The sequence below is a fragment of the Gopherus flavomarginatus genome, chromosome 4, assembly GCF_025201925.1.
Source record: "Gopherus flavomarginatus isolate rGopFla2 chromosome 4, rGopFla2.mat.asm, whole genome shotgun sequence".
Lineage (NCBI taxonomy): Eukaryota > Metazoa > Chordata > Testudines > Testudinidae > Gopherus > Gopherus flavomarginatus.
The window spans coordinates 6,111,205-6,136,382 of record NC_066620.1 but is presented as its reverse complement, the minus strand read 5'-3'; the positions used below and the strand labels follow the sequence as shown (position 1 = coordinate 6,136,382).

The 25,178-nt window shown below is 41.4% G+C and overlaps 1 protein-coding gene across 1 annotated transcript; it reads right to left on the bottom strand.

The window, feature by feature from the left end:
* Positions 1-1,067: 1,067 nt before the first annotated feature.
* CRNKL1 (crooked neck pre-mRNA splicing factor 1) lies at positions 1,068-25,177 on the bottom strand. The gene is made up of 14 exons (XM_050951298.1): positions 25,060-25,177; positions 18,830-18,982; positions 17,308-17,399; positions 17,029-17,187; positions 16,490-16,656; positions 15,585-15,763; positions 13,400-13,570; positions 12,014-12,205; positions 11,018-11,077; positions 8,729-8,809; positions 5,893-6,132; positions 3,702-3,803; positions 1,771-2,019; positions 1,068-1,330 (listed from the first exon to the last, which is right to left on the bottom strand). Exons 1-14 carry the CDS (start codon positions 25,105-25,107, stop codon positions 1,163-1,165), a joined length of 2,061 nt encoding a protein of 686 aa, XP_050807255.1. The 5' UTR covers positions 25,108-25,177; the 3' UTR covers positions 1,068-1,162.
* Between the last annotated feature and the right edge of the window lies 1 nt (position 25,178).

The following is a 25,178-nucleotide window of genomic DNA, read 5'->3' as shown; positions in this document are numbered from 1 at the left end:
CAGATTGCCCTAACAAAAGCTACAAAGCACATTGGTCACTTTGAGTGTTGCATTGTATGTAACAGTTCAAAAGAAGTGATATTCATTCAAGTATGCTAGTGTTAACTGTAGAGAGAATCAAACTGTGGGAAGAGAACAGAAGCATCTGTGTGTTAACATGCGGCGCTCCAATCATACTTCAGTCCTGCAGCCTACTGTTGCATACTAAAGTCTTGCATGAGAAGGTAGCGTAGTATACAGTTAAAATCTACAAACAAAGTCTTCACAGATGTCCCAAAGCATTGTCTTAGTTAAGGGAAAGGGTGAGGCTGAGAAGTTTTAAAAAGCCAATTTTTAGAGTCAAGTGTGCTGCATTTGACATGAGCTGGCTTGACTCTAACAGCTTCCATCTGAAGGTCTCAGAACACTGTGCAGAGGTAGGAAAGTTCTCACCCGTTTTACAGAGCAGTGAAGTGACTTGCCCGCAGGGTTACACAGCAACAGTTGGGAACAGAATCCAGCTTTTGAGTCCCAGGGCATGTCTGCGGCAATTAATGCACTGGGGGTCAATTTAGCGGGTCTAGGGAAGAGGCTCTTCCAGTGACTCTGGTACTCCACTGGAATGAACAATGAGAATAAGGTAAGTCAATGGGAGAATGTCTCCTGTCCACCTAGCGTGGTATAGACACTGCAGTAAGTCAACCTAAGCTATGTAATTCATGAGTTAGGTTGATTTACCCCCATGGTGTAGCCATGGCCCCAGTCCAATACCTCCCTGGAAACTTCTAGCTGAATGGAATGTTATTAAACTCAAATTGACCTTTAGCTTTAAAGCTAGAGAGGGTGGGCAAATATTTAACTCACTGAAAAAAAATTAACATCTGCACACTGGCATATAATGAAAGGGTTAAGTCCCCTGTGGAAGGCTTAGAAAACAAGTGGACTGTATGTGTTCCATTTCCAGCTACTGCGATCAGAGACTGTGAAAAGGAATTTAGGGAGAATTTAGAAAGTGTTAAACAAGGTTCATACGCAGTCTCCTAGGAAAGGGGTCACCTGCTTGGCACTTTTCTAACAACATAGCAGCATTAAAAAGTTACTCAAATACATTTATTCAGTCAATCACAAATGAAATACTGTACAAAAATCAAATGCACGGGGGCAGCGGAGGAGAAATGCAGCGTTAGGATTCGCTCTCATCAATGTCCTTGTCTGGATCCATCTCTTCAGTCTCATTTTCTTGTTGCTGTTTCTTCCAAAGTTTAGCCATAGCAAGCAGTTTGAGGTTGGGCTGGTTGGCAGCATCTTCTGGAAAGATATAATCATAATATTCCTCCCAGCCAGCGTCGGACTAGAAAAAGAAAAGTACAAGCCACAAGTTAGTTTGTTTAGTCTGAACACGTTTTCACAGTAAGAACATTAAGTTCCTGGAGTACGCCGAATCCTCCTCTCTAACAAGCATGGCAATGAGAGCTAGGGGTGAAACCAGAACTGAGGTTTTTATTTTTCATTCATTAGAGGACTGCTAAAACTAAGGCATCAGTAGGGCATGGAGTCCACTGCCCATTAATGTTGCTGCCTCTCTTACACGTAACTAAAAGGGAGAATGCAGACAGAAGAGAGATTTGAATAGCCTGAATACACTTAGCATTTATTCTCAGAAATAACACCATGCATATAGTTCAACTAAATTAAAGTTTAGTCTCATAGATGCACTATAATAATGTATTGTACACAAACAACTTCCTGTGATTGTAGGTGCCATTTTATTTTCCCAGCCTTTACTCTTACCCCATCTTCAGCCTTTAATTTTCTTCTCTTCTTGACTTTATCTGGCATAAGTTTATCTACTCTCTCTTTATTGCAATCTGTTCCAAACTCCTCTTCAAAGTTTCTCCAGGATTCCAGAAGCATGAGTCTCTCCTCCTTCTCTTCGCAGTTTCGCATTGTTTTATTAGCCTCTTCGTATACCTGTCTGCATCTTAGCAAGCTCTCCTCTTTTCCCGCAGAAAGTTCAAACTGAGCAAAACTGATCCATACCTAGAGGAAAAGCAGAGCAAAATCTAATGGAAATTTCATTGTGAAAATGTAATTAAAATAAAAACCAGCAGGATGTGGCCAATCTGGAAACCATCTACGTTAGTTTCAGCACTTTTTCAAGCATTATAAACAACCAGCTAGACAAAACCTCATGTCAGAGTAAGATTTTGGTTACAGCCCCATTTTAGTATTGAAGAATATTCTGGTTTTACAGCAGAATACCATTGTTTCCTTTTTTTTTTGTTTTTTTTAAAAGAGGGAAGTGATTTCAACAAGGCTGAAGGTTGTCTTCGCAGAAGTCTTGCATCAAACCCGATCTTAGAGACCCCACACAATTATAAGGGTGGTAAGACCAGTGTCTTGCTTCACTCTATCTTTTGTCTTTCTACTCAATTTTCTGCCAGTTTTTGTAGCCTGACCAGAAGAAACTCGATTAACACTCCCAATTCATTTTCTGTAAGCCACTTTGACAAACATCCAGCCATAGCACTGTGATTTAGTTCTATGATTTCACTAAATTCAGCCAGGTGTATTATGACCACAAATAATAGCCAGCTGGTGGCAAAGTGTCTGCAATTTTTTGAGAGTTTTTTTTTTTTTTTTTAAAGAGACCATGGCTGCTCAGAACAGACATGCTTCTGCAGAACTGATTTAGTTTTCTCTCTTTTTAAAATTTAATTTTATAGCCATTGTGGGGTTGTCAAGATAATTTTCCAAATGTGGGAAGCAAAGGAAACCTGGCATAAGAAGCAAAGCAGCCTCTAAGTCCTAGTAACCCAGGGCTTCTGCAGAGTGATCCTTTTTTAATAGAAAGATATAAAGACATCTCATCTCTAAGCATGTCATTTAGCAATATTAACATTTTCCCTTATTTATTCCCAAATGCCCTGAGTCATGAAGGTCCCCACAGAATAATGTTGATGGTTAATTTTAAAATGCCATACTACTGAAGTAGCCGAGATTCCTTCCTGGATTCTGATTCTGGCACACAGAATGTTGGGAATCATTAAGAAAGTGACAGATAAATCCATGATACTCCCGCATCTTGAATACTGTGTGCAGATGTGGTCTCCACATCTTAAAGATCTATTGGAATTGGAAAAGGTTCAGAAAAGGGCAAAAAAAATGATTATGGGTATGGAACAGCTGCCGTATGAGGAGAGATTAAAAAGATTGGGACTTTCATCTTGGAAAAGAGATGACTAAGGGGGGATATGACAGATCTATAAAATCTTGACTGGTTTGGAGAAAGTAAATAAGGAAATGATATTTAGTCCTCCTCATAACACAAGAACTAGGGACCACCAAATGAAATTAATAGGCAGCAGGTTTAAAACAAATGGAAATATTTTTTCACATAACACAGTCAATCTGTGGAACTCCTTGCCAGAGGATGTTGTGAAGGTCAAGACTATAACTGATCAAAAAAAGAATTAGCTAAATTCAGGGAGGATAGGTCCATCAGTGGCTATTAGCCAGGATGGGCAGGGATTGTGTCTCTAACCCGTTCGCCAGAAGCTGGGAATGGGTGACAAGGAATGGATCACTTGTTATGTTCATTCCCTCTGGGGCACCTGGCATTGGCCACTCTTGGAAGGCAGCATACTGGGCTAGCTGGACCTTTGGTCTGCCCTAGTATGGCTGTTCTTATGTATGATCAGTTGTGGCTACACAAACATTACCTTGACATGCTGTGTCCGCTGAAGCAATCTGCGGTAAAGGTTTCTTGTTTTCTCATACTCTTCTTGCTCAATTTCAAAGTCAATGTAGGATTTCCAAAGAACCTGAGAGAGAATGTGTCAGTCTAAATTCAAAACTCTTGAAGTTATGATTGTTCAATGCACTTTATAATACAAGCCTTAAGAATTTAGGTATAGAGATTACCAAATAGAAAGGTAGCCAAATAATTATAAACATTGAGGCAGTACTAGGTATTACTGTCACACATAATATCACCTCTAATCTATAGCTCTAGGTTAGGGTAACAGGACAAAGGACAGAACCCACTATCACAGACAAGTGAGTGAATAACTGGTTCTGGGCTGAATGAAACATTGGGGTTCCAAGAGAAAGAGATGACATCAAATCATTAGAATTTAGATGGAGGAAAGAGGCTGAAAAGGGATTTAAGAGGCAAAGAGTCAGAAAAACAATGAGAAAATGTGAACAATGAGGCAAAGGAAACTGTTTGAAAAGAGGATGCTGCAAGATTTCTGCTCTAAGGCAAAACTTGTGGATCTGTGAGCTGCTTACACTTATATGGAACATTTACTATCATGGGAAATGTGGATAAGTTGCTCGACAGACACTATCTCAATAATGGGAGCACTGTCCAGAATGAACAGTGAGCTGTAGAAATAAGCGGGGGAGACATTAAATTTGCTTGAGGCAATTGAAACTGGAGAGACACAACATTCTAGGTATGAAAAGGGAGGGATGTAGTTGTATATAATTAGTTTATAGATGATAGCTTAGGCCATGAGTAGAGAATATGGCGAACTGAACAGACACATCCTATAAGTAACAAATTATTTGAAGACACCCTAGAAGACTGACGAGCTATATAAGGAGGAAACTACAAAACACTGGAGTGCAGCCTCAGAAAAGTCATTATGTGCAAGCAACCGAAGTAGACAGGTAGGCTGTAGTGTCCAATGCATCTAAACTGGTAAGAACAGAAGTGAGAGCTATTTTATTTTACAAACATATGTATTGCACCATTTTTAGAGAGAGAGAGAAAGAGAGAGAGAGCATGCAAACTTGATATTACACAACCCTGACTCTAGCAACCTCATATCTAATACCAAGGCAATAATTTTTTTTTAAAACTGGAACACATGGCTAAGAAATATTGAGGCAAAGAATTAGACACATACAGAATGCCCAATTATACTAGCTAGGATGAGATATAAGCAGTGTCAGCCCTCATGCTACAGACACAAGCCAACCACGAACTGCTTAGGATTAGAAAATTATTCCCTTAGGCATGTTACGCCACACTTGTTTATTGTGGACTGGTATACCACCTGCTGAAGATGTAGCTGAGCTGGATTAAATGGACCACTGGTCTAATATACCATTACAAGTCCTATGTTCCTATTAGCACAGGGATGGGCAAACTATGGCCTATGGGTCCCGCCCTTTGAGCTCCATCTGGGGAGCGGGGTCAGGGGCCGCTCCGTACATCTCCTGGAAGCAGCAACATGTCCTGTTGTGTCCCCCCGGCTCCTATGCGTAGGGGCAGCCAGGGGGCTCTGCTGTGCACGCTGCCCCTGCCCAAAGCACCACCCACGCAGCTCCCATTGGTCGGGAACTACAGACAACGGGAGCTGCAGGGGCAGCGCCTGCGGATGGGGCAGCATGCAGTAGAGCTGCCTGATCATGCCTCCGCGGAGAAGCCGGAGAGGGAACATGCCGCTGCTTCCAGAAACCACTTGAGGTAAGTGCCGCCCGGAGCCTGCACCCCTGAGCCACCCCCTCCATGCCTCAACCTGATGCCCCAACCCTGATCCCCCTCCCACCATCTGAACCCCTCAGTCCCAGCCCGGAGTGCACTCCTACACCCCAAACCCCTCATCCCCAGCCAGAGCCCTGTCCCGTGCACCCCACCCAGGCCAGAGCCCCCTGCCACACCCTGAACTCATTTCTGGCCCCATCTTGGAGCCTGCGCCCCCAGCCAGAGCCTTCATGTTGTCCTGCACTCCAGTCCCAGTTTCGTGAGTATTCATGGCCTGCCATACAACTTCTATTCCCAGATGTGGCCCTTGGGCCAAAAAAGTTTGCCCACTGCTGTATTAGCAGGTTAGTTGATTCCCCCGCAACCATGCAGTGTGTTGAATAGGTTACTTCAGAGTTCTTCATTTACCCCCTTACCTCTGGCATGTCTAACCGAGGTTGACCAATAGCCAATTCGTATATTGCCCGGGCTCTGTCAGTATCACCAAGAATGGTTTCTAACTCAGCAAATTTAATCCATGATGTGCAGTTTTCAGGTGTAAACTCCAGGAATTTTTCATACAGTTTCCGGCAGCGATCGAACTCCCGCAGTTGTAGCTCCAGTTCAATGTAGCCTTTAAATAGTTTGTTCTTTGGGCATTTTCCTATGGACGTTCCCTGTAAAATGAAAAAAACAGTAACTACTTATGCCATCTCTATGAAGAAGTGCTTTTTTTAGTGTCCACTTACTGTTCAGTAGTAGCATTTAAATTAATCTGTTTCACTACAGTTTCTATTGACTACTCCAATCAGGACTAGTGTGAAATCTAACTAGTACTGATTCAGCCATTACAAAACTAACAAGTGCATAAAGTATCTAATTAGTGCTCTGAAGATAGAAAAAGTATAACTTGTTGCAGACAGCATTCACGTGTATAATGTTTCTCCATGAGACCTCATCACTCAAAACAGCTTATGCGAACGAGTGCTTCATCTTCTGAGTCTCAAGACGGTCACCCCACAAAGGATGGCTCCAGCCTCTGATCCTCCAGGTAAGGGATCCATAAATATATTAATAGCATGAACCACATCTTAATAAATATGGTCGCAGGAAGCACCTCCCCTCCTACTCACAATTGCACAACAACCGTCAGGTGCCTATAGTAATAACTACCAGGACAAGTAAGTTTAGAAAAGTACTGAATGTATTTTAGCTCCTTTTAATTAACTTTAGGAGCTGAAAACAAGTAGAACCACCACCACCACCACGTGCTCAGCCATGACGACAACCCAAGAGGTAGCATTCTGTGATTCATAGTTTGAGAACCTCTCAGATTAAACAGGTTCAGATAGGAGTGCTTGAGGACAGGGAAGAAGGGACAAGCCATATGTCTCCAGCATTAATGGACTGTTATACTGGAACAACCAAACTCATGCCCCTCCCCAATCACTTCTGAGGGAGACAATGAAGGCAAAAATATTCAAATATTTATAAAATGCGCCCAATATCTAAATCTCTGCCCATGAGCTAAAGTAACTGACTTTTTAAACCAAAGTCCACACACTCCCTCAATATAGACCCCTACAAAACCTTCCTTACACTTAGAAAATGCATGAGAATCACACCCTATCAATATACTCACTACAAATCAAGGAAGCCATAAGTCAAGCTAGCATTAGCATTCAGTTCATTACCAATCAAGTCATAAGTTCCAACACATGACTATTCATGCTACACCCACCTACTTCTTTCTTCCATTTCTCCCACCATTACCTTTGTTTTATCCAAATTAAGCTCCAATTTGCTGTCATCCAAGTCCTAATCTCTCACAAATACTGGGAAAGCAAAGACCCCACACCACATGGGTCCAATGAAAATGAGGCAGAACAGTGTGTTATCTGCATACTGATGACAGCTCAAAAGCAGGGGCCTCACATATGTTGACTGTGTATGTGTGTGAGTGAGAGAGAGAAAGAACGGAACCTTGCAATACCTCCTAGAAAAGCTCTGGACAGAAGAGTGATTATGTCCTTTTGGGATCTCATTGTGAAGAAAGAACGGAACTGCATACCAGCAACAACGTCAGGGCCAGACAGGGACTAGAGCTGTATCAACAAAACCTGGTGGCCAGTACTATCCAAGTTGAGCTAGTAAGAAATTTTCAAATCGAGGAAACAAGCACAATTTCCCTAACATACCCAAATCAAAGACAGGTCTTTGAAAGGGTCTAAGAAAATCTAAGATTTCTAAATGGGATCACAAGTACCTCTTTAGAACCTACTAAATCACCTACCTCCAAATGGGAAGGTTAGAGACAGTGATAATCGGTGAGCATGCCAATGTGAAGAGATGGCATCTTGAGAAAAGCCCTAACAGCAGCACAGAAGGACAGATGGCAGACTGTCCTCCTGCAGGGAGGCATTAACTTCACAATGGACTTAACCCTCTGCTTCATTTTACCAGCCAAGGGCAAGAGTCCAACTCAGCAGGCAAAGTTCCTCCAGCATTTCAGCGATCAAGCAGCACACTCAGCCAGAGAAAACATTCATATTAACGCCCAAGCCCTGCTCTGCCACCGTAAAACACAACAAACCTGATCTGTTTTATCTGCAAAGAAACAGATGTCTCCTCACAGCAAGAAGAGTGACTCATCAGTACCAGACTAGCTTTTCCTTGGTCACAAGTAAAATGCCTCAGTTTTTAACCCAGACTACTGGAAAACTAAGTGTGGAGGGAAAGGGAAAGATTTTCATGTAAAAGGGGCTTCTGTCAAGGCCGACTCCATCTTTGGAGAAGCGCTAGTGTGTTACCAAATTCGGTGCCAAGGGCTTGATGCAGTTTCGTAAGAGACTGTCCAAAGTCCTTGTATTGCTTTAGTTATTATTCTGGATGTTGCATTCAAAACACCCAGGAAACAAGTCCTATTACCTGGATGCTCAGAGTTCTCACAGATCAAGGGTGGTTTTTAAATGTTTTCCATTCATCTACTCTATAAGCACAGAAAGGTGAGTCTCTGGCTTCTCAGCTGAAACAAGTGGAGCTCCATTACTTCCAGCTTTATCCAAACCTCTAAACAAAGCCATGCCTGCCTTTAAAATACACATATCCACGTATATGGGACACGCAGGTCTCAAATAAGTGTAGACATTTTGATTTGCCTAGATGAGTTGTAAAGAAGAGACTTCTCAAAGTTCTTTCAACTCTGTTAACCTTAAAATTCTTAAGTTTCTAAAAGACAATTCAGTAATTATCCTCTTGCCTTCCTTTACTTACCAAAGCTCTTCTGGCAAATGGAAGATTTTTCTGTCTTATTTCAAACTGAGCATACAACAGCCACATTTTGGCAAATGTAAACTGGAAGAAAAAAAATCAAGACACATTTGGCTTAGATGGATTTTTAGCAAATAATGCTACTTATTGTAGTTTCAGAAATTATTTCAGTTTTTTACTGACTGTGTAGAGTCAAGTAATATTACGGTAACTGCATGGATAATCTTATTTGAATGAACAATATTATTCTGCTGAACAGGTGAATGTTACACAATCCAAAACAATTTATCATGACAAAAACAATTTATTCATGACTATGATAGGGTGTTCACCCCACACTGGCAGAGAAGAGGTTAATAGGAGCCCTAGGGAGGCTGTGCAGGAAGCAGCCAATTAGAGGAAAGCTGTACGAGGCAACCAATCAGGGCCCAGTGGGCTCACATAAAAGGGAGGGCAGCAGAGCAGGTTCAGTTGGTACTGGGAGCACAAAGAGTGAACACTGCATCTTTAACAGGCTGAGACTTGCAACACCATGGACAGAGCAACTGCTGGCAGAATCCATGGAGCAAGAGGAGCTCCTTGCTGGCTTCCAGGACTGAGCAGCCAAATGCCCTGTGGAAGGTCGAAGAAGGTACTGGGGCCATGGGGAAGTGGCCCAGGAAGACATAGCAGCAGTGAGAGGAATAAGGACCCACAGTGGTGGGCAGGCCTGGGTCCACTCCCAGTTGCTACTGGGGAAATGGCTAGACTATAGAACTGAGATACCACCCCTGGAAGGGGGAAAAATGAGGATGGTGACATGGCCAGAGGGCCGAGTCATGAAGAGGACACTACAGTCTTGGACTGAAGCTAGTCAGCAGGTGGTGATGACAATGGGCAGGGCACCAAAGGCGAGGGTGCACTGGGTAGCAGAGCTAATCCCTGTGATGGCCAGCAGGGGGTGTTGTGCTGGTGAGTGAACCCGTGACAGTCACTGGCAGAAACTGTTCTCCTACAGGAAGAAAAAAAGCTATACCTTGCAAATTAAGGCTTTTGTGAGATATTTTTAAGAACTGAATAGACTGCATAGAGCAGGACAATGCCACAAGGGAAGAGGAAATATGACATACAACTGTTTCCAACAGCCATAGACACACAAATTAAAATTAATTTCTTCTAACAAAACAAATTAAGTTAGTACTATCTATACTAGGAAAAAAGAAAATCAAAAATATAAAGACTTGAGTCCAAATGGACCAGGCTAATATAGGGAAGATTCTTTAACTGTAACATTAAACTTTTAAAATTAAAAACAAAATGTACATCCACATTTTCACTGTCACAAGTTTCCATTTTGTGAAGCAGAATAGCATCTTCTCTCTAATTCACCTGTAGCAGCTTTAAAAACATTTTTTTCATTAAACAAGGAAACAGGGCTCGTATGGGGATAATATTAAGCAAGTCATTAATATGCTAGACTGTACCTTGATCACTGTAACAAGGTGAAATGATGTGTACATTTAATGTTCTGAGAAAAGAAGTGAAAAAATACCCAGAGTACAATTCCTATATTAGGAAATACAAGTGGCACATTTGGCCTGCTGTTACTCATATACAATAAACGTCTACCAGACTTCTATTATGCCTACATAGGCACTATTTACTGATTAAATATTTCTTTTTTAAATAAGGGACTAGAATCAATTTCATAAGAGGCAAAAACAAAGAGAAGGAGAAAGCAGTGTTTGTATATCTAATGCAGGGGTAGGCAACCTGGCACGCGTGCCAAAGGTGGCATGCAAACTGATTTTCAGTGGCACTCACACTGCCTGGGTCCTGGCCACCAGTCTGGGGGGCTCTGCATTTTAATTTAATTTTAAATGAAGCTTCTTAAACATTTCAAAAACCTTATTTACTTTACATACAACAATAGTTCAGTTATATATTATAGACTCATAGAAATGTTAAAATGTATTACTGGCACACGAAACCTTAAATCAGAGTAAATAAATGAAGACTCAGCACACCACTTCTGAAAGGTTGCCAACCCCTGATCTAACTTAATCAAAATCCAGAGTAACCCTCTCATTCATATTCCAGAACAAAGACTAATGTCTATGCTGGTGATTCTTCTGTGGGTCTATGAACCCTGCATCCCCTGCTGACTGAGAAGGGAACAGTCCAAATGATCTCTTGTTACCAGGGAGGAACATGTAGACCTGGGCAGTACAGAGGTAAGTAATCTTCAGGATTTTGAATAGTGTGTTTTGAGCCAGTCAGGGTTTCGCACTAGACTCATTAGATAAGCCATACCTTTTTGTGGGGAATGAGTTCCACACATGCTTGATATACCTGTCTAGTTCGTTCTGGATCCTGGAAGGACAAGCGGAGTGGGTTAAATATTCTATTCAATACAAAGATTATTGCATGGCTCTAATAAAATTCTGATTTAACAAACTAAATTCTGAAACTAAGGAATTTTTGGAGGAGTACGTTTAAGGCTAAATGTTTAAAACTGTGCAAACTAAACTACCTTTAAAAAAAAACAAACCACAAACAACTTGCCCACCCATTTGTGTGCACAAATCTAAAAAGCTGGCCCTTCAAGGTAGGATCAAGAGTACAGACCACTTTTTAGACCAAAGTATTATGGTAAGGGTTACAGACCTTTTACCCTTATAGTGGGAATGTTTTTGTAGAAGAATAGCTATGATGCTATGTAATCATATTGAACAAAACTTTAAAGCAACTACAAAATGACTGATTATAAACATGGAAAAGGAGGTTCTATTCCCACTAGTAACTTATATTATTTACTCAATCTCTGAGGCCAGAGTAAGAAGGATTTCAGATATTCCCTGCAAGAGTCATTTTTAAAGAGTAGTTTTACTGAATTTGAAAATGCTACCACAATATGTGAGTTCAGACAACAACCTGCCATGAGTAATTTAGCTAAGCCTGAGGTGGCTTGGTTCTACTTTTCTATACCAATAGGTTATCAGTGTGGATTGGGGAAAATGTTGAAGGATGTACCATTAGCAACTTCACAGGATACTTCCACAAAATGACTGTTCAGTTCATGGCAGATTACCAGAGATAAGCATATAATTTAAAGGTCTGTTATAAGTAGAAATTTTAATTTTTCAGAGAAAAACAACTCCTCTGCCTAGAAAGTCAAACCCCACTTCAGTTTTGCAAATTAAATGAGACAATACATTTTGCTTATTTAATTAGAAACTCAGAACCAGACAGCATCTTACTTAGTATGTCACAGCCAGATGTGGAAAAAGAGGAGACTCATGTTTTTACCTTTGCCTCCAGTTCTTCATACAATGCATAGTTGATCCAGAGATATATGTATCTTTTCCAATGTCTTTTCTCTTGAATTGGTGGAACGTTGGCAATGGCTCTTTCATAAACTTCACGTACGGTATCAGGATCTGCATCACTTTCAACCAACCGCAAGTAATCAAACCATGCATCGTAATTGTGGGGATTAGCCTTCCGGAAAGGGAGGGGAAACCATTTCATTAATGCAATTATAACAGGCTCCTCTCCCTATAGTTTAAAGCAGAACTGTGTACATCTATAAACTTGTACATCTATGTTTTTCTAAATTATTCACTGAAATATTAATGAAAAGGTAAAAATGTTCAAATGTTTAAGTCATTTAGGCATTTTTGCGGCTTTTATTCAGAGATTCATGAGGGTTAAAATGAACAACTAGAGTGGGAAAGAATTGTCACCATTGTATGGCTTCAGCAATTCAACAGTTACATTTAATAGAAAGTGGGCATGCCAGATTTCCCCCCACCGCCCAAACACAGTTAGACAGAACTAAGATGTTTTGTAAATGTCTGTGGACAAGTATATGAACCTAACTTAAATCTAATAACTGACTATCAGCAACAGTGCAATTTGCAAATACGGTAACTATGTTCCAAAGGAACAAAATTCTGGTTTTGATTTGTATTTGACTAAATGGGTTGTCAGGCAGGTGTCATAGTCTATGCGATATTAATTACTAAGAGAAGTGGAAAAGACAATCAAAGCACTAATTTCACTCCTTCCCTCAATCTTTCCACTTAAAAATTTGAAAATATAACCCCTCCGTTGCATCAGTTTCTTGCAACACCATGGTGGATAAAGAAAAAAAAAATAATTCATATCCCAGCAGGTAATTTTGGAATATATCAAGTTAAGGGTCAAAACACTCATGATATCATCAAGCTGTAGACCCCAAAGCTGATAAATACCTAGAATGTTTAAGTTTCTAGATGAGACGGAAAGAGAATTGTTAGGTTTAATCATCATTGAGAGACATTAAATATTTAAAGCCAGTATGCAGTTCTAAAAAAACCCCAAAGAAACCCAAGATTAGGCTAGTTTTTGTTACCCTTTCTGTAGTTCATGTAGTGGAACTGAATCTATCCCACTCAGCTGACATGTACCCCCTGTAACCCAATTCCCATTAAATCCAACAGCTAGATGTTTTAAATGCAGTATGAGGAGCTCCAGAGAAACTTGTATCACTTGCAGAGAAGTTATGATTAAACTAAAAATGCAATGATTTCACATGACCCACACATGCCCTCTAAAAACAGTGCTCAATACCACTAGACTCCTGAGAATCCTGTTCAGCACTGGAGACTGGAAAGTGTTTACACAGCTATAAGCCTCTAGATCAACACGTACCTTCACTTCCTCTTCGTACTGGAATCTCCTTTTGCTTACAATAATGTCTTCAATGCCTCTTCTGTCTCCAAACTTCTTTTCAAAGACGGTGTAATTTTTGAAGAGTTCTTGGGCCTCCTGTTTTGGAATTCTATCCAAGGCATATTTGTAGATCACTCTCACCCTCTCAAACTGAAAACATTAACACATGACAAATCAAAATGATTTGTAATACATTTTATAAAACATCTCCTTTCTTCCATTCCCTGTAATCCATAGTTAGAAGTAGATTAGTTTGCTAAAGGTAAAGGACATTTCAATCTCTCACTGAGTACACAGCAACATGTAAATATAACTGTTTTGCCTTTTTTATCACAGGGCTAACATGCATTCTTTCAGGAACTCTGTGAGGAGTAAAACTTGAAATAATTGTATTACTACCATCAATGAAGCTGAAATATCACTTGCCTTCTACACTGCAAAGCATGGCACTGCTATCAAAGAAAGGAGCAAAATCAAAAGCCACTGGCATATTGAAGAATAGGCATCAAAGGTCTGATCCTGCACCACAGAAGTAACTGGGAGTTTTGCCACTAATTTAAGTGGGAGCAGGAGCAGGCCCAAGGAGAGGAAGAGAGAAAAAAGCCTTTTACCTAATATACAGGAAAGCAGAGATGCAGGTGCCTCAGTGGGTTACTACAAAGAGAAAATGAAATGGGGAATACAGCAGAAACATACTCTGGACTACTTTGCTGCACAGTAATTGTATAAGCCTTAAAAACATATCAAGATACTTTCTAGGGCCAGGACTTTGTTTGTAGAGCACCTAGCACAATGAGGTCATAAAATGGTGGGAGCATCTAGAGGCCAATCAGGTTAATTAATAGTAACATGCAAAACTTGTTTTTCATATTGCTGATAAGTCAACAATCATGATATGACCATGTTAAAAAACAGCAACAAAATAAGCCACAATCCCTGCCTTGTGCCACAAATAAGAACCTACAACAAGCATCTGCATGGTAACATCTAAGGGGCTGGAAATCAGACAAACAAAGCAAGGATCATTGGTAGGAGATAAAAGGGTGCAAGTACATGATGCTTTGGGGAAATGTTCTATGGCAAGCAGGGTTCACACAGAAGGAATCTAAAAGATATCAAATCAACAAGGGAAAATTGTACACCAAGATGTTTGGCTCTAAGTAACTCTTTTCCTAATGAAACTTCTCTCCAGTTGATACTTTTAGACTGAATCCACGCTTTATAAAAAATAAATCCGACAAGGACATTTAAACCAAGAGCAATGAGACCCAGTGTATCACAGGGTTCTTTAGGCTCCCTAGCATCCTAGCTTGTCACAAAAGCTCTACAAGGGGCAGTGTTTGGTGTATACCAGAATTAGAAAACGTTGTTCAGAGTTAGATGAGGAAGCATGGTACTGTAGGCAAATCTGTGCAGAAAAGTAGGTACTGAGCCAGACCCTCAGCTGGAGTCAGCGAGTGTAGCTCCATGATGATAGTGGAACCATGCTGATACACCAGTTGAAGATCCAGCTTATAACATATATAAAATAACAATTTTGAGTCCTATTTTTCCCCTGTGTTGGACCCCACATGCTCTCTTCTCTTGTTTAAAGTTTCGGGTTAATTCTTAAGTGGGTGGATTTTTTTAAGTTACGTTTTAACTTTTTAGGATGTTTTTAGTGTGGCGTCACTAATGCTCCAGCTGGGACACGTTTATCCCTGCAAGTTTCTCATATATTGGGTAAAAAGACAAATTTAGGCCATGAGTAGAGCCCCGTGTGATTACAAAATTTGTATCTGCATCCAATCCACAAACATAGTCTGCAGATATCCGCAAATCTGCAGGGCTCTAGCCATGATCCTGCAGAAACTTACCCATGTGAGCATTGCCACTGAGTTAATCCCATTAGTTCATGTGCGTAAGTGTTTGCCAGATCAGGGCCCAAGTTTCCTGATGGCAAGCAATAGTATCTTGCTCAAGTTAACAAGAAGAGAATAAGTTTCCCTTGATATCACCAAAAGGCAAATATAAACAAAACCAAGTCTCCTTGTTACTACATTCTGCACACGAGTACTATGAACTCAGTCAAGATGCCAAGAAACTACAGCCAAAGAGAATTCTAAATGGCGCAGAGCACAACTTTCACTTTATATTAGTTCAATACACTTTAGCAAGTCCTTACTTCTTTTTGGTTCTCCTCAAATTTTGCAAAAGCCACAAATAAATGCTCATTCATATGTTCTTCTCCAAAGAACTCCACTGCTCTCTCATATACTTTTCTTGCATGGGCAAAGTAACTGTGTTTCTCTTCAAAGCGGGCATACTTGATCCAATTCTTAACATCAGGATGCACAATGACAAGTATAGAAATGTTAAGGAAATGGTAACAGTTCTCCACTTCAAATTCCATTCTTCCCAGGGACCACATGACCATGGATCATGCGAGAACAATAGTTAAAGATGAACCAGGCAAAGAACATGTCCAAGTGGTAGAAGAAGAGGGTTAAGGGGTGTTCCACACAGAGGGCGTTTCAGACTCAGGCCTTATAGTTTTTAGGAAGGAAAAATAGTGAATAAAAAAAGGGAAAAATATTAGATGAGAAGAGGAGGAAAAACTTAGTAGCTCTGGCAGAAAGGAGGGGCAAATATCTAAGAAGAAAGAAGTGACCCTCTACCTCATAGCAATTTTTAAATGCAAATTTCCAAAGCTCTCATATGTGTGACCCACCACATTTTACTGCAGTGCTTTGTAACGTTTACTGTTTTTGTGTGTGTTGGTTTTTGTTGTTGTTGGTTACAGTGCTTAAACTGTCAGCATCTTTCAAGCCAAAAATATACACCTCTTGTGGCACAGTTAAATTACAAGCTCTTCCAGGACATTTATACTCATTTAATTGAATTTCACTGTGGTAAATTAAAATTCCCATCCACGTGTACTCCTAGGTATCAGCAATGTTTGTTGCTCACAATACAACTGAAGTGGAGAAAAGTCACATACAAATTCATGGGCATTTAAGATGGATAAGGATGAAATGTAAAACGTGGATCTAAATGTCAGTGCAAGACACACTGTTGTAAAAAGGATATATCTCTCATAAATAGTGCGTGCCCTCTCCACCTCCTTGTATCTCAGCTCAAAGTTAATATAGGAATGCCAAGCTTGTTCTTCCGGTTGCCACTCCATCCAGCGTTCAAACACCTGACGTGCTCCAGCAACGTTCCCCAACATCTCTTCCATGTAAGTGTACTTGTACCTTTAAAACGGCAAAAGAGCTATCATTGACAAAACCATTTAGAAATGTACTTAAAACAAGTATTATCTATAGGTAACTCTTTTGGTGGTATTCATTATTTGCATCACAGAATTGTCCAGAGGCCCCGTTATGCCAAACCCCTATCCTGGTGAGATTACACTCCAAAAGGGGGTGGGGAGGAATGGACTTTCCAGTAATGTGAGCCTTTTTTTTAATATTAGCTTGCAGAATCTGAGAAAAAGAAAACTCAAACACCGGAGATGTTGAAGACTGTATTTGCATATGCAGACATTTTTCTTTTTCACTAAGTGAAAGATCAATTGTTTTTATTATTAGAGGTGAAATAGCGAGTTCTACTATCTGAAAACTCACCAGAACTGGTTGACCCTGGGGAGGGTAGTGATGGCTCGATCCCAGATATTGCGGGCATGGTTAACCTGGCGGTTCTTCATTTCCATTTCTGCATACTTCAGCCAGAGGGTGACATTTCTGTAGTCCACGTCTAAAGCACGCTCGTAGATGGAACGAGCTCTGGAAAGCAAAAACTATTGTTGAAGTAAATGCATGTATGATGCAGTTCAAGAACTCTGACAATATTAGTTGCACATATTCTTGAAGGCATGTATGAGAGATGCCCATCTTCATAATTACCTTTGTATTTCTTTTAGGCTTTCCTCCCATTGTGCGTACTTTATCCAGTTACTGATAACAGTCCTGTTTTTTCTTATATTATCTTCAAAGGTCTAAGAAGAAAGTCATAATTTATTTTTTAAAAAGTAAAATGTTTCTCTATGCAGAAAGATCCTATTATAAACCAAGAGTGATGTACTGGTAACTCAAAAACAAGATATCAATAGATTGGACTAAAAATCCCAAACGTATTACAATTAGTTTAAACAGAAGTTACAATACTTAACTTTGAAATCAAAATGAATAAGGGGTTTCCTAAGTTATGTACTTGAGCAGTTAGAAATGTAGCCGGAGTTGTGATAAGTGTAGATCATAGGAGAGCTGTAAGCCCGTATCCATCTGTAACACCAATGGACTAACAATTGTAACAGCATTCAAAATTCTTATAAAAAACCCTTTGTTTGGATATTTTAATAGTAACATTAATTGAAGTTATGGGGCTCAATTTTTGCACACAACACTGACAATATATTAATTTGAACATGCCACATGCATTCTTTTGTGGCTATAAACTGATCACTTGATGGAAGTATCTGATATCAGACATGCCAGCACTTCATACTTCCCAATGGTCCAAACATCTATAACATGCACATACTTTACTAGAGTTTATAGGCCATGAGAGATGCCTAGGAACTCTGCCTCTTCTTGACTAAGTATATTATGACTCTTATTTGTGTGTCCAAATGCCAGGAGGCAAGTTTTCAGTTCCATAATGAAGCATTTCCACAACTTTGATGCAGCAGAGATAGCACATTCAGCGTTAGAGGTTGCCCCCAACCTATGTCCAACAAACATCACAGTATCGTTCCTATCTAACAGATGGATATGAATGGAGATAACCCTTTGTACAGCCCTCAGCACAACAGGGCCCTAATCCTCATTCAGGGGCTCTAAATTCACATCCCTTTGGAGACTAGCTTCAGTAAGCATTCAGACACTAGACACCAGGGGTTGACACGGCCCTTTTGCCAAGCAGCTCATCAGGGTAATCCATTGGCAGGCTGCGAGACATTTTGTTTACATTGACCATCCACAGGCACGGCCCCCTGCAGCTCCCAGTGGCTGCAGCTCACTGTGTCCGGCCAACGGGAGCTGCGGGAAGTTGCGGCCAGCACATTCCTATTCCCTCCTGCTGGCTGATTTTTACTCTTCTTCCCTTTTTCTATAGCCCACCTCTCCAGATTCTAGCACATATGAATAGACTTGTTAACAGTATACATACAGTTTCCAATACAAAATTATAATAAGTTATACTGTTAATTTGCTACTAAATCCAAATTCTAAAAAACTGCATTTAATTGTTTAAAGGGAACGGGTTAAGTACCCTTAAACAGCTATTTGTGATTTTACCGTAAAAGCACAGAATATCTATTTTCTCTCTTTGAAGTTAATGAAGAATGAATGAAAACGTTTAGTAAAGTTTACAAATATGCTAGCTTCTTAGTGCTGTACAGGAGCATCCAGTCGCTTGTGCGCTTACCTTCCGTTTTCGAAGCTTGTAGTCGTTTAGCTCCTCTTCATCTGTGATCTTTTGTTGCGGAGGTGGTGGAAGAAGTTCAAGTTCTCTCTCCTTTGCTTCTCTTAACAGCTGTTCTGCTGTGATCTGTACTTCTGCTGGCGCTTTGTTTTTCACCTTTGGAAGAAGAAAAAAAATTCATTTTTTTGGTAATCTTATATTTTTCTACACCCATAAAATACTGAAAACCCCCAAAAAGTGAGTTGACCTAATGATTTAATATGTGAAATATACAAAGGAGTAGGATTTGGTGACTGGCTGAGAATAAACTGAACTGAATTTGCAAACAGACAGGAAATAGCAACACCAAATATAAAATACTTGTTACTGTGTCCATTTCACCCCATAAAACATGTCAAACTCAGAAGCTATAACCCTGCCTGAAGTGCAAAAAGATTGGATATGTTGGAACAAGTCCTAGGAGTGTATTCATGCAAGTATATCTGGGACCGAGGTGACCACTCATCTTGGGGGGGGGGGGGCGGAAATTTAAATATGAAAATAGATTTGGAAACCTTCGTTTATTTATCAGATGACATGTAAAGTTGGGAATATGATATCCTCATTTTTAAAAAAATATTATAAAGTAAAAAAATCATACCACAGACAATTTTACTTTTTATCTATGTTACTGATAGCTCCTTGACATTAAGTATGAAAGAATTTTTAAACTCCAACTTGACTATTTATGTCCTTTCTTTACTTTTAGCATTGGACAATGAAAACCAATGTTGGTTGTTGAACTTTGGTTTCACATTTTCAGTAGTTTCAAAACTGAAGAGCAATATTCATTTGTTTTAAAAACTCTTTGCTTTTCAGAAAAATGCTGTAAACATTCTACTGATATTACAAGTTTCATAAAAGGTTGGATTTAGAAAGTTTAAAGTGGGGCCAACCAGGTGACTCCATACCTCTGAAAAAAATGTCATATAAACTATTGACTGGATTAGAGATACCACAACTACATAAAGCATGAATATAATCTGTTAAGGAAAAAGTACAGTATAAAGCCGGGAGTTTCAACATTTTTGGGAATACAGAGTAAGGCTCCTATCCTGAAAACACTCACATACTTAATTTCATGCACATGAGTAGTTTCATTGAACAACAGGATTATTCACATTCATAAATCTAAAGACATGCATGCCAGAACCGCATGGGAATTTTTTTAGGATACTTTTTCGTTGGAAAATGCTGATTTGTCAAAGCCAGAACTTTTCACAGAAACGTAGACTTTCACTGGGAAGTTTTTTCAGGTCCCAGATGGAATTTATGGTCAAAATCAGAAAAAAAAAAAAAACACTCTACCAAAATAGCCAATAGCCCAATGATCAGGGCACTCACTTGGAATGTAAAACACCCAAATTCCTGCTCTCCCTGATTCAGAGCAGGGATCTAAACCTGGGTCGCCCACATCCCAGCTGATTGCCCAAACCACCAGAGTATTAGCTATTCTCAGACAGGTCTTTCTCAAGATCTCCCATTGGAGCTGTATCTATTGAGCCAGAGAGAGAGAGAACGACTGACTCTATGGCACTGTTCTTCAATTGGCAGCCCGCAGGCTAGATTCTGCCACCAGGGACTTCTGTTTGGCCCGCTGCTGGGCATTAGCTGTTCCTTCATACCTTCAAAAGCAGCCAATTAGAGCTCCTCGGGAAACAGTGGTGCTCACTCCCCCACCTCTCAGGAACCCAACCTATTCTCACAGGAAGGGGTGGGTGGGGGGAGCTATTCCTGCTTACAAGAAGGGTGGGGGAGAAGGGTGCAGAAAGAACTTTGCAGCTCAAGATAGCTCCACTCCTTTTTACCCCCTCCCTGCTATAAGCAGGGATGGCTCCTCCCTCCCTTTCACACCCAGCCAGGGAAGCAGGGGATGACGGACCCCTGGAGTTGCCTAGAAGGGGGAGGTAGAGGGATACCACCGCAGCCCCCCTCCCCTTGGACTGGGATTAGGGGGTGAAGAACCCAGTAGGAGAAGTGAGGCTGGAAGCAGGATGGGCTGGGCCAGTGGTTCTCAACCCATGGCCCAATCGGCGCACAACTGTGGCCTATGTGACATCCTTAGGGCCATACAGGTAGTATATATATTGTGTGGATGTGGCCCACATAAAACAGAGAGGTACATACGCAACCCACAATGTTAAATAGGTTGAGAACCACCGGGCTGGGCAGATGCAGGGAGGCAACAGGGCAGAACTGATGGGAACTGGGCAGATGCACTTAAGTTTATTTTCCCCTATGTTTACCATCATGCCATGTATTTAATTTAAAAATTTTTCATTTACATTTAAACACAATGGAACTAGACTGTGTTGATGCATTTCGCCTTATGGTGATACACTTTTAATCAGGCACTTAATCAAATGCTTATGGAACATAAAGTGATCAGTAACTGACGTACTTTCATTAGTTAAACTAGCTGCAGAGTACTTTTTTGGGAAGGTGTGTGGGGGGGAACAGTGCAGGAGTGTCAATATTTCAAGCAGTAAGAAAAGGGAATTAGAAGTTAAACTCACAGGAAATGAATGAACTTCTAATTTTAATTTCATAGTTATAATAGAATTAACATTAATAGCATGATGTTTTAATAGCATTACAGTGTATTTGTATAATAATTTGTTTGCAAGATTATGTTGTACTCCTATCCACTGGCATGCTTAGCCTTTTACTTTGAGAATAATAAATAATACCCATCATACCTCTCTTTAAAGGTTGCGACCTGTGGCCAGTAGCAGGCTTACTACAGAGCAAACACCTGAACAGCCCTCTGACCTGGCAACATTTGGACATTGACTTATTTAGTCCACCAGAAGTTTTAACTGAATACCACTGCTCTACAGTGTAGTAGATAAAGCAGAAATCAGGCAGAGCAGGGACCTGAACCTGGGTCCTCCCACATCACAGGTAAGTGCCCTACCCACTGGCTACTCAAAGAGGGGTGCTTGCTCTTGCTCACACTCACTCACTTTTGAATGGTCAGGGTTTCATCCAGATATTGAAAAGCTGAATTTTTTTCATGAAATAGAATTCTTGCTTTCTGGTCAGCCCTAAAGCACACATGTTTGCAGGACCAGAGTTTTAGTCACAATTCTGGTCAGCCTTCTGAAAGTCAGACGACTGACTTGCAAAGAATGGTCTGTCTGGGTCAATGGGGCTCCACGTGGGTGTAGAAGACACCTTAGTAATAACTGATTATTTGTTGTTATTATGGCAGCAACGTTATACCTAGCAATAATTATTGGAGGATTCCATTTTTGTTACTTATGAATTACAAGTATTTTAAAAAAATTAATGTGGATGAATGTGCACTAGTAGGAAATAAAAAATCTAGTAAACCCTTAACTGGCCCAAAGCTTCAGAGCGGTAGCCTGTGTGTGTACATACAGCTCTACTGCAGTCAGTGGGGCACTATGTAGGCCTTGGCGCACCAGCAATGTCAATCAGGCACCAAAGAGGTGAAGCATCTGCCATGATTTATGGTCATTGCCTGTATCTGTATTTAGTCAAAATAATGTCCATAGATGCAGTGATTCAGCATCTAATTTCATCAGTCAGTACTCCAGGATTAGGTTTGTCACAGTGAGGGGGAAAGTCACAGATAGCATGATTTTTCCCTTTGCCTGTGACTTGGTTCTGTGTCCATGACTTACCCTGCAGCAGCAGCTTCTATGGCTGAGCCTGGCTCCCTGCCCGAGTGTTGTGACCAGGAGCACCGGGTCACAGCCCTATTCAGGTTTGACCACCCTAGATGCTCTGTCATGACCAGGGGTGGGGTGCAAACTTCAGTGAGTGACACTGTGATCTGGTGCACTGGGTTGCAGCGTTGTTCTGGTTTGGCCCACCTGACCAATAGGGGGGAATGGAAGAACCCCACATGCCAGGTCTCAATGCCTGGAGCAGGATGATGGGCCCAGCCTGGCGTGACCAGGGGCCGCAACAGAGAGGTGAGCTTGCTCCCCAGCCTCCCCTCCACACCAGACTGGGATTAGGGTTGTGGTGCTGGAAGCAGAGGGTGCTGCTGCAGGTAGCAGGGAGAGGGGCATTATTTTGTTAATCAAAATTCAGGGAGCAGTCACAGTAAACTTAGTAACCTGTGATTTTTACTACATTTACCACGACTACTCTGACTTCTGATTTTTAAAAATGCCATGGCAAATCTGTATTTCTATTCATGATTTATTACCTGATTGAAAGCAAAATACTGCAACATATGTTTAACCTTCCTTCTCTGTAACTTTATTAATGATGGGCATAACTTGAAGGAAAAACTGATGATTGCTAACATTTATTAAAATCGAATCCTTCCAAGCCTATTTATTTTAAGGAGATACATTAATTCAAATTACTTTTCTGAACACTAAAGACGAAAATCACCATAACTTGACTACATTAAAAGACACAAGTCTCCACCAATAGTAGCAACATTGGCAACTGTAGTGTAGACAAGGCTCAGGTGTTTTTAACCATGGTGTCATACAACCCATCAAACTGAGAGGGTTAGCTGCTCATACAGTACTGGCTCCTTCTCTTCACTGACAGCTACTAAGCGTCATTAAAATATAGCTTAAAAAATTACTTCTGATACTTTCCTAATTTTACTTGTCTACGTTAACAGGTGCTGTAGTTGCCACAGGGAGGTGATGGGATAGGAAATAGGAGTGGAAATGATCCACAAGACAATCTCCCCATTAAAACATGGGGATTTTGATGGCAGTTAAAATACCCTCCCTCTGTACACTTCAGTCTCCCACATTGCTACTAGTGCTGTAGCCACATCAGTGGTTCACAGGTGCTGTTTTTCCAAGACTAAACAGCTGGAATAACTTATCTGTAACCTTCAGTTCAGCTTTGTCCCTGGCCCCTCTCCACCCCCACCCCGCCCCAACTGGGTTATTTTCACATTCTTTAAGCTAAAAATGGCTTTGAAATGGTGAGTACATGGAATCTGGACTTGTTTTTTTAAAAGAAAACACTATAAATGGGTTGAACGGAAGTAGTGCTTTGTGTTAACTCCATACCAGCACTTTTCTGGTGGTCTTATCTGTTTCCTTAATATTTAAAATATTTGAAAACCATGTTTTTGGCCTTTTTAGTTGTTGAGAAAACCTTCCCAAGGGGACATGTCATTCCCAAAGGGACATGCACAACAATGGGCCACATTCAGACCCTGGTGTAAGTCAGTGCAGGGGGACAGAATTTTGCCCAGTAGTTCTGAGATGGACAAATTGACCTTTTGTATTTTAAATAGCTACAATTGCTAATCATTTAACTGCTGGTCATTTCAGCAGAAGTTTCCAACTGCTTTGGAACCATGGGATGAGGAAAATAGGGAAGCATAACATTTTTTCTCCATGAAACAAGCATGCTCCACCATTCTAAGAAATGTCCCTTATTTAGTACTAACATCCCTCAGCATGTATCCCATAATGGTCCACCAGTATGTGTGTTTGATCAGATAAAAGTTTTCAACCAACAATCATGAGAACTATTACGGGGGCGGGGGGTGGAAACACATGACTGTGTTGTACTTAAAAAAAAAAAAAAAAGTAAGTGAGACTGTTTCTAAAATGAAGCCCCCACTAATAGCTGGGCTCATGCTCTACGTTACAGCTAGCAGCAGAGTACTATGCAAAAGCTACAGTATTTCCATCAGCACTGGCACCAGCGACCCCACCACACCCACCTTCCCCTTTCCCTCATCCCCCTCCCTGGTCTAACTGGGCACCCCCCGGTCACAGGTCCCTCCAATTCCCTGGCACCCCTGAGCCTTCCCACCCCTGGTCCCCCCAATTCCCCAAGCCCCCCACCCCCAGTTACAGGTCCCCCCAATTCCTTGGCACCCCTGAGCGCCTCCACCTCCCGGTCCCTCCAATTCCCCGAGCCCCCCAGTCACAGGTCCCTCCAATTCCCCGAGCCCCCCACCATCAGTCACAGGTCCCCCCAATTCCCCGAGCCCCCCAGTCACAGGTCCCCCCAATTCCCCGAGCCCCCCCCCCCACCAGTCACAGGTCCCCCCAATTCCCTCTCACAGACACCCCGACCCCGAGAACTTTCACCCGTTCCCTCCACTCTGCCTCCCCCTCCAGGCACGCACACCCCCGTCTCCTTTCCCTGGGCACCCCGATCCTACACCCCCCCGCGGTCGGTCACACGCATGGCCGGGCCCCGGGGGAACAGGGTTATTCCTCCCGCACCTTTGCCACTTTGGGGATTCGCTGCTTCCCAGCCGCCGTAGACGCCATGTTGCCGCCGTTCTGAGCCCAGGCTCCGTCGACCCCGCCCTGACCTTTCACCTCTCACCCCGCGCAGCGTC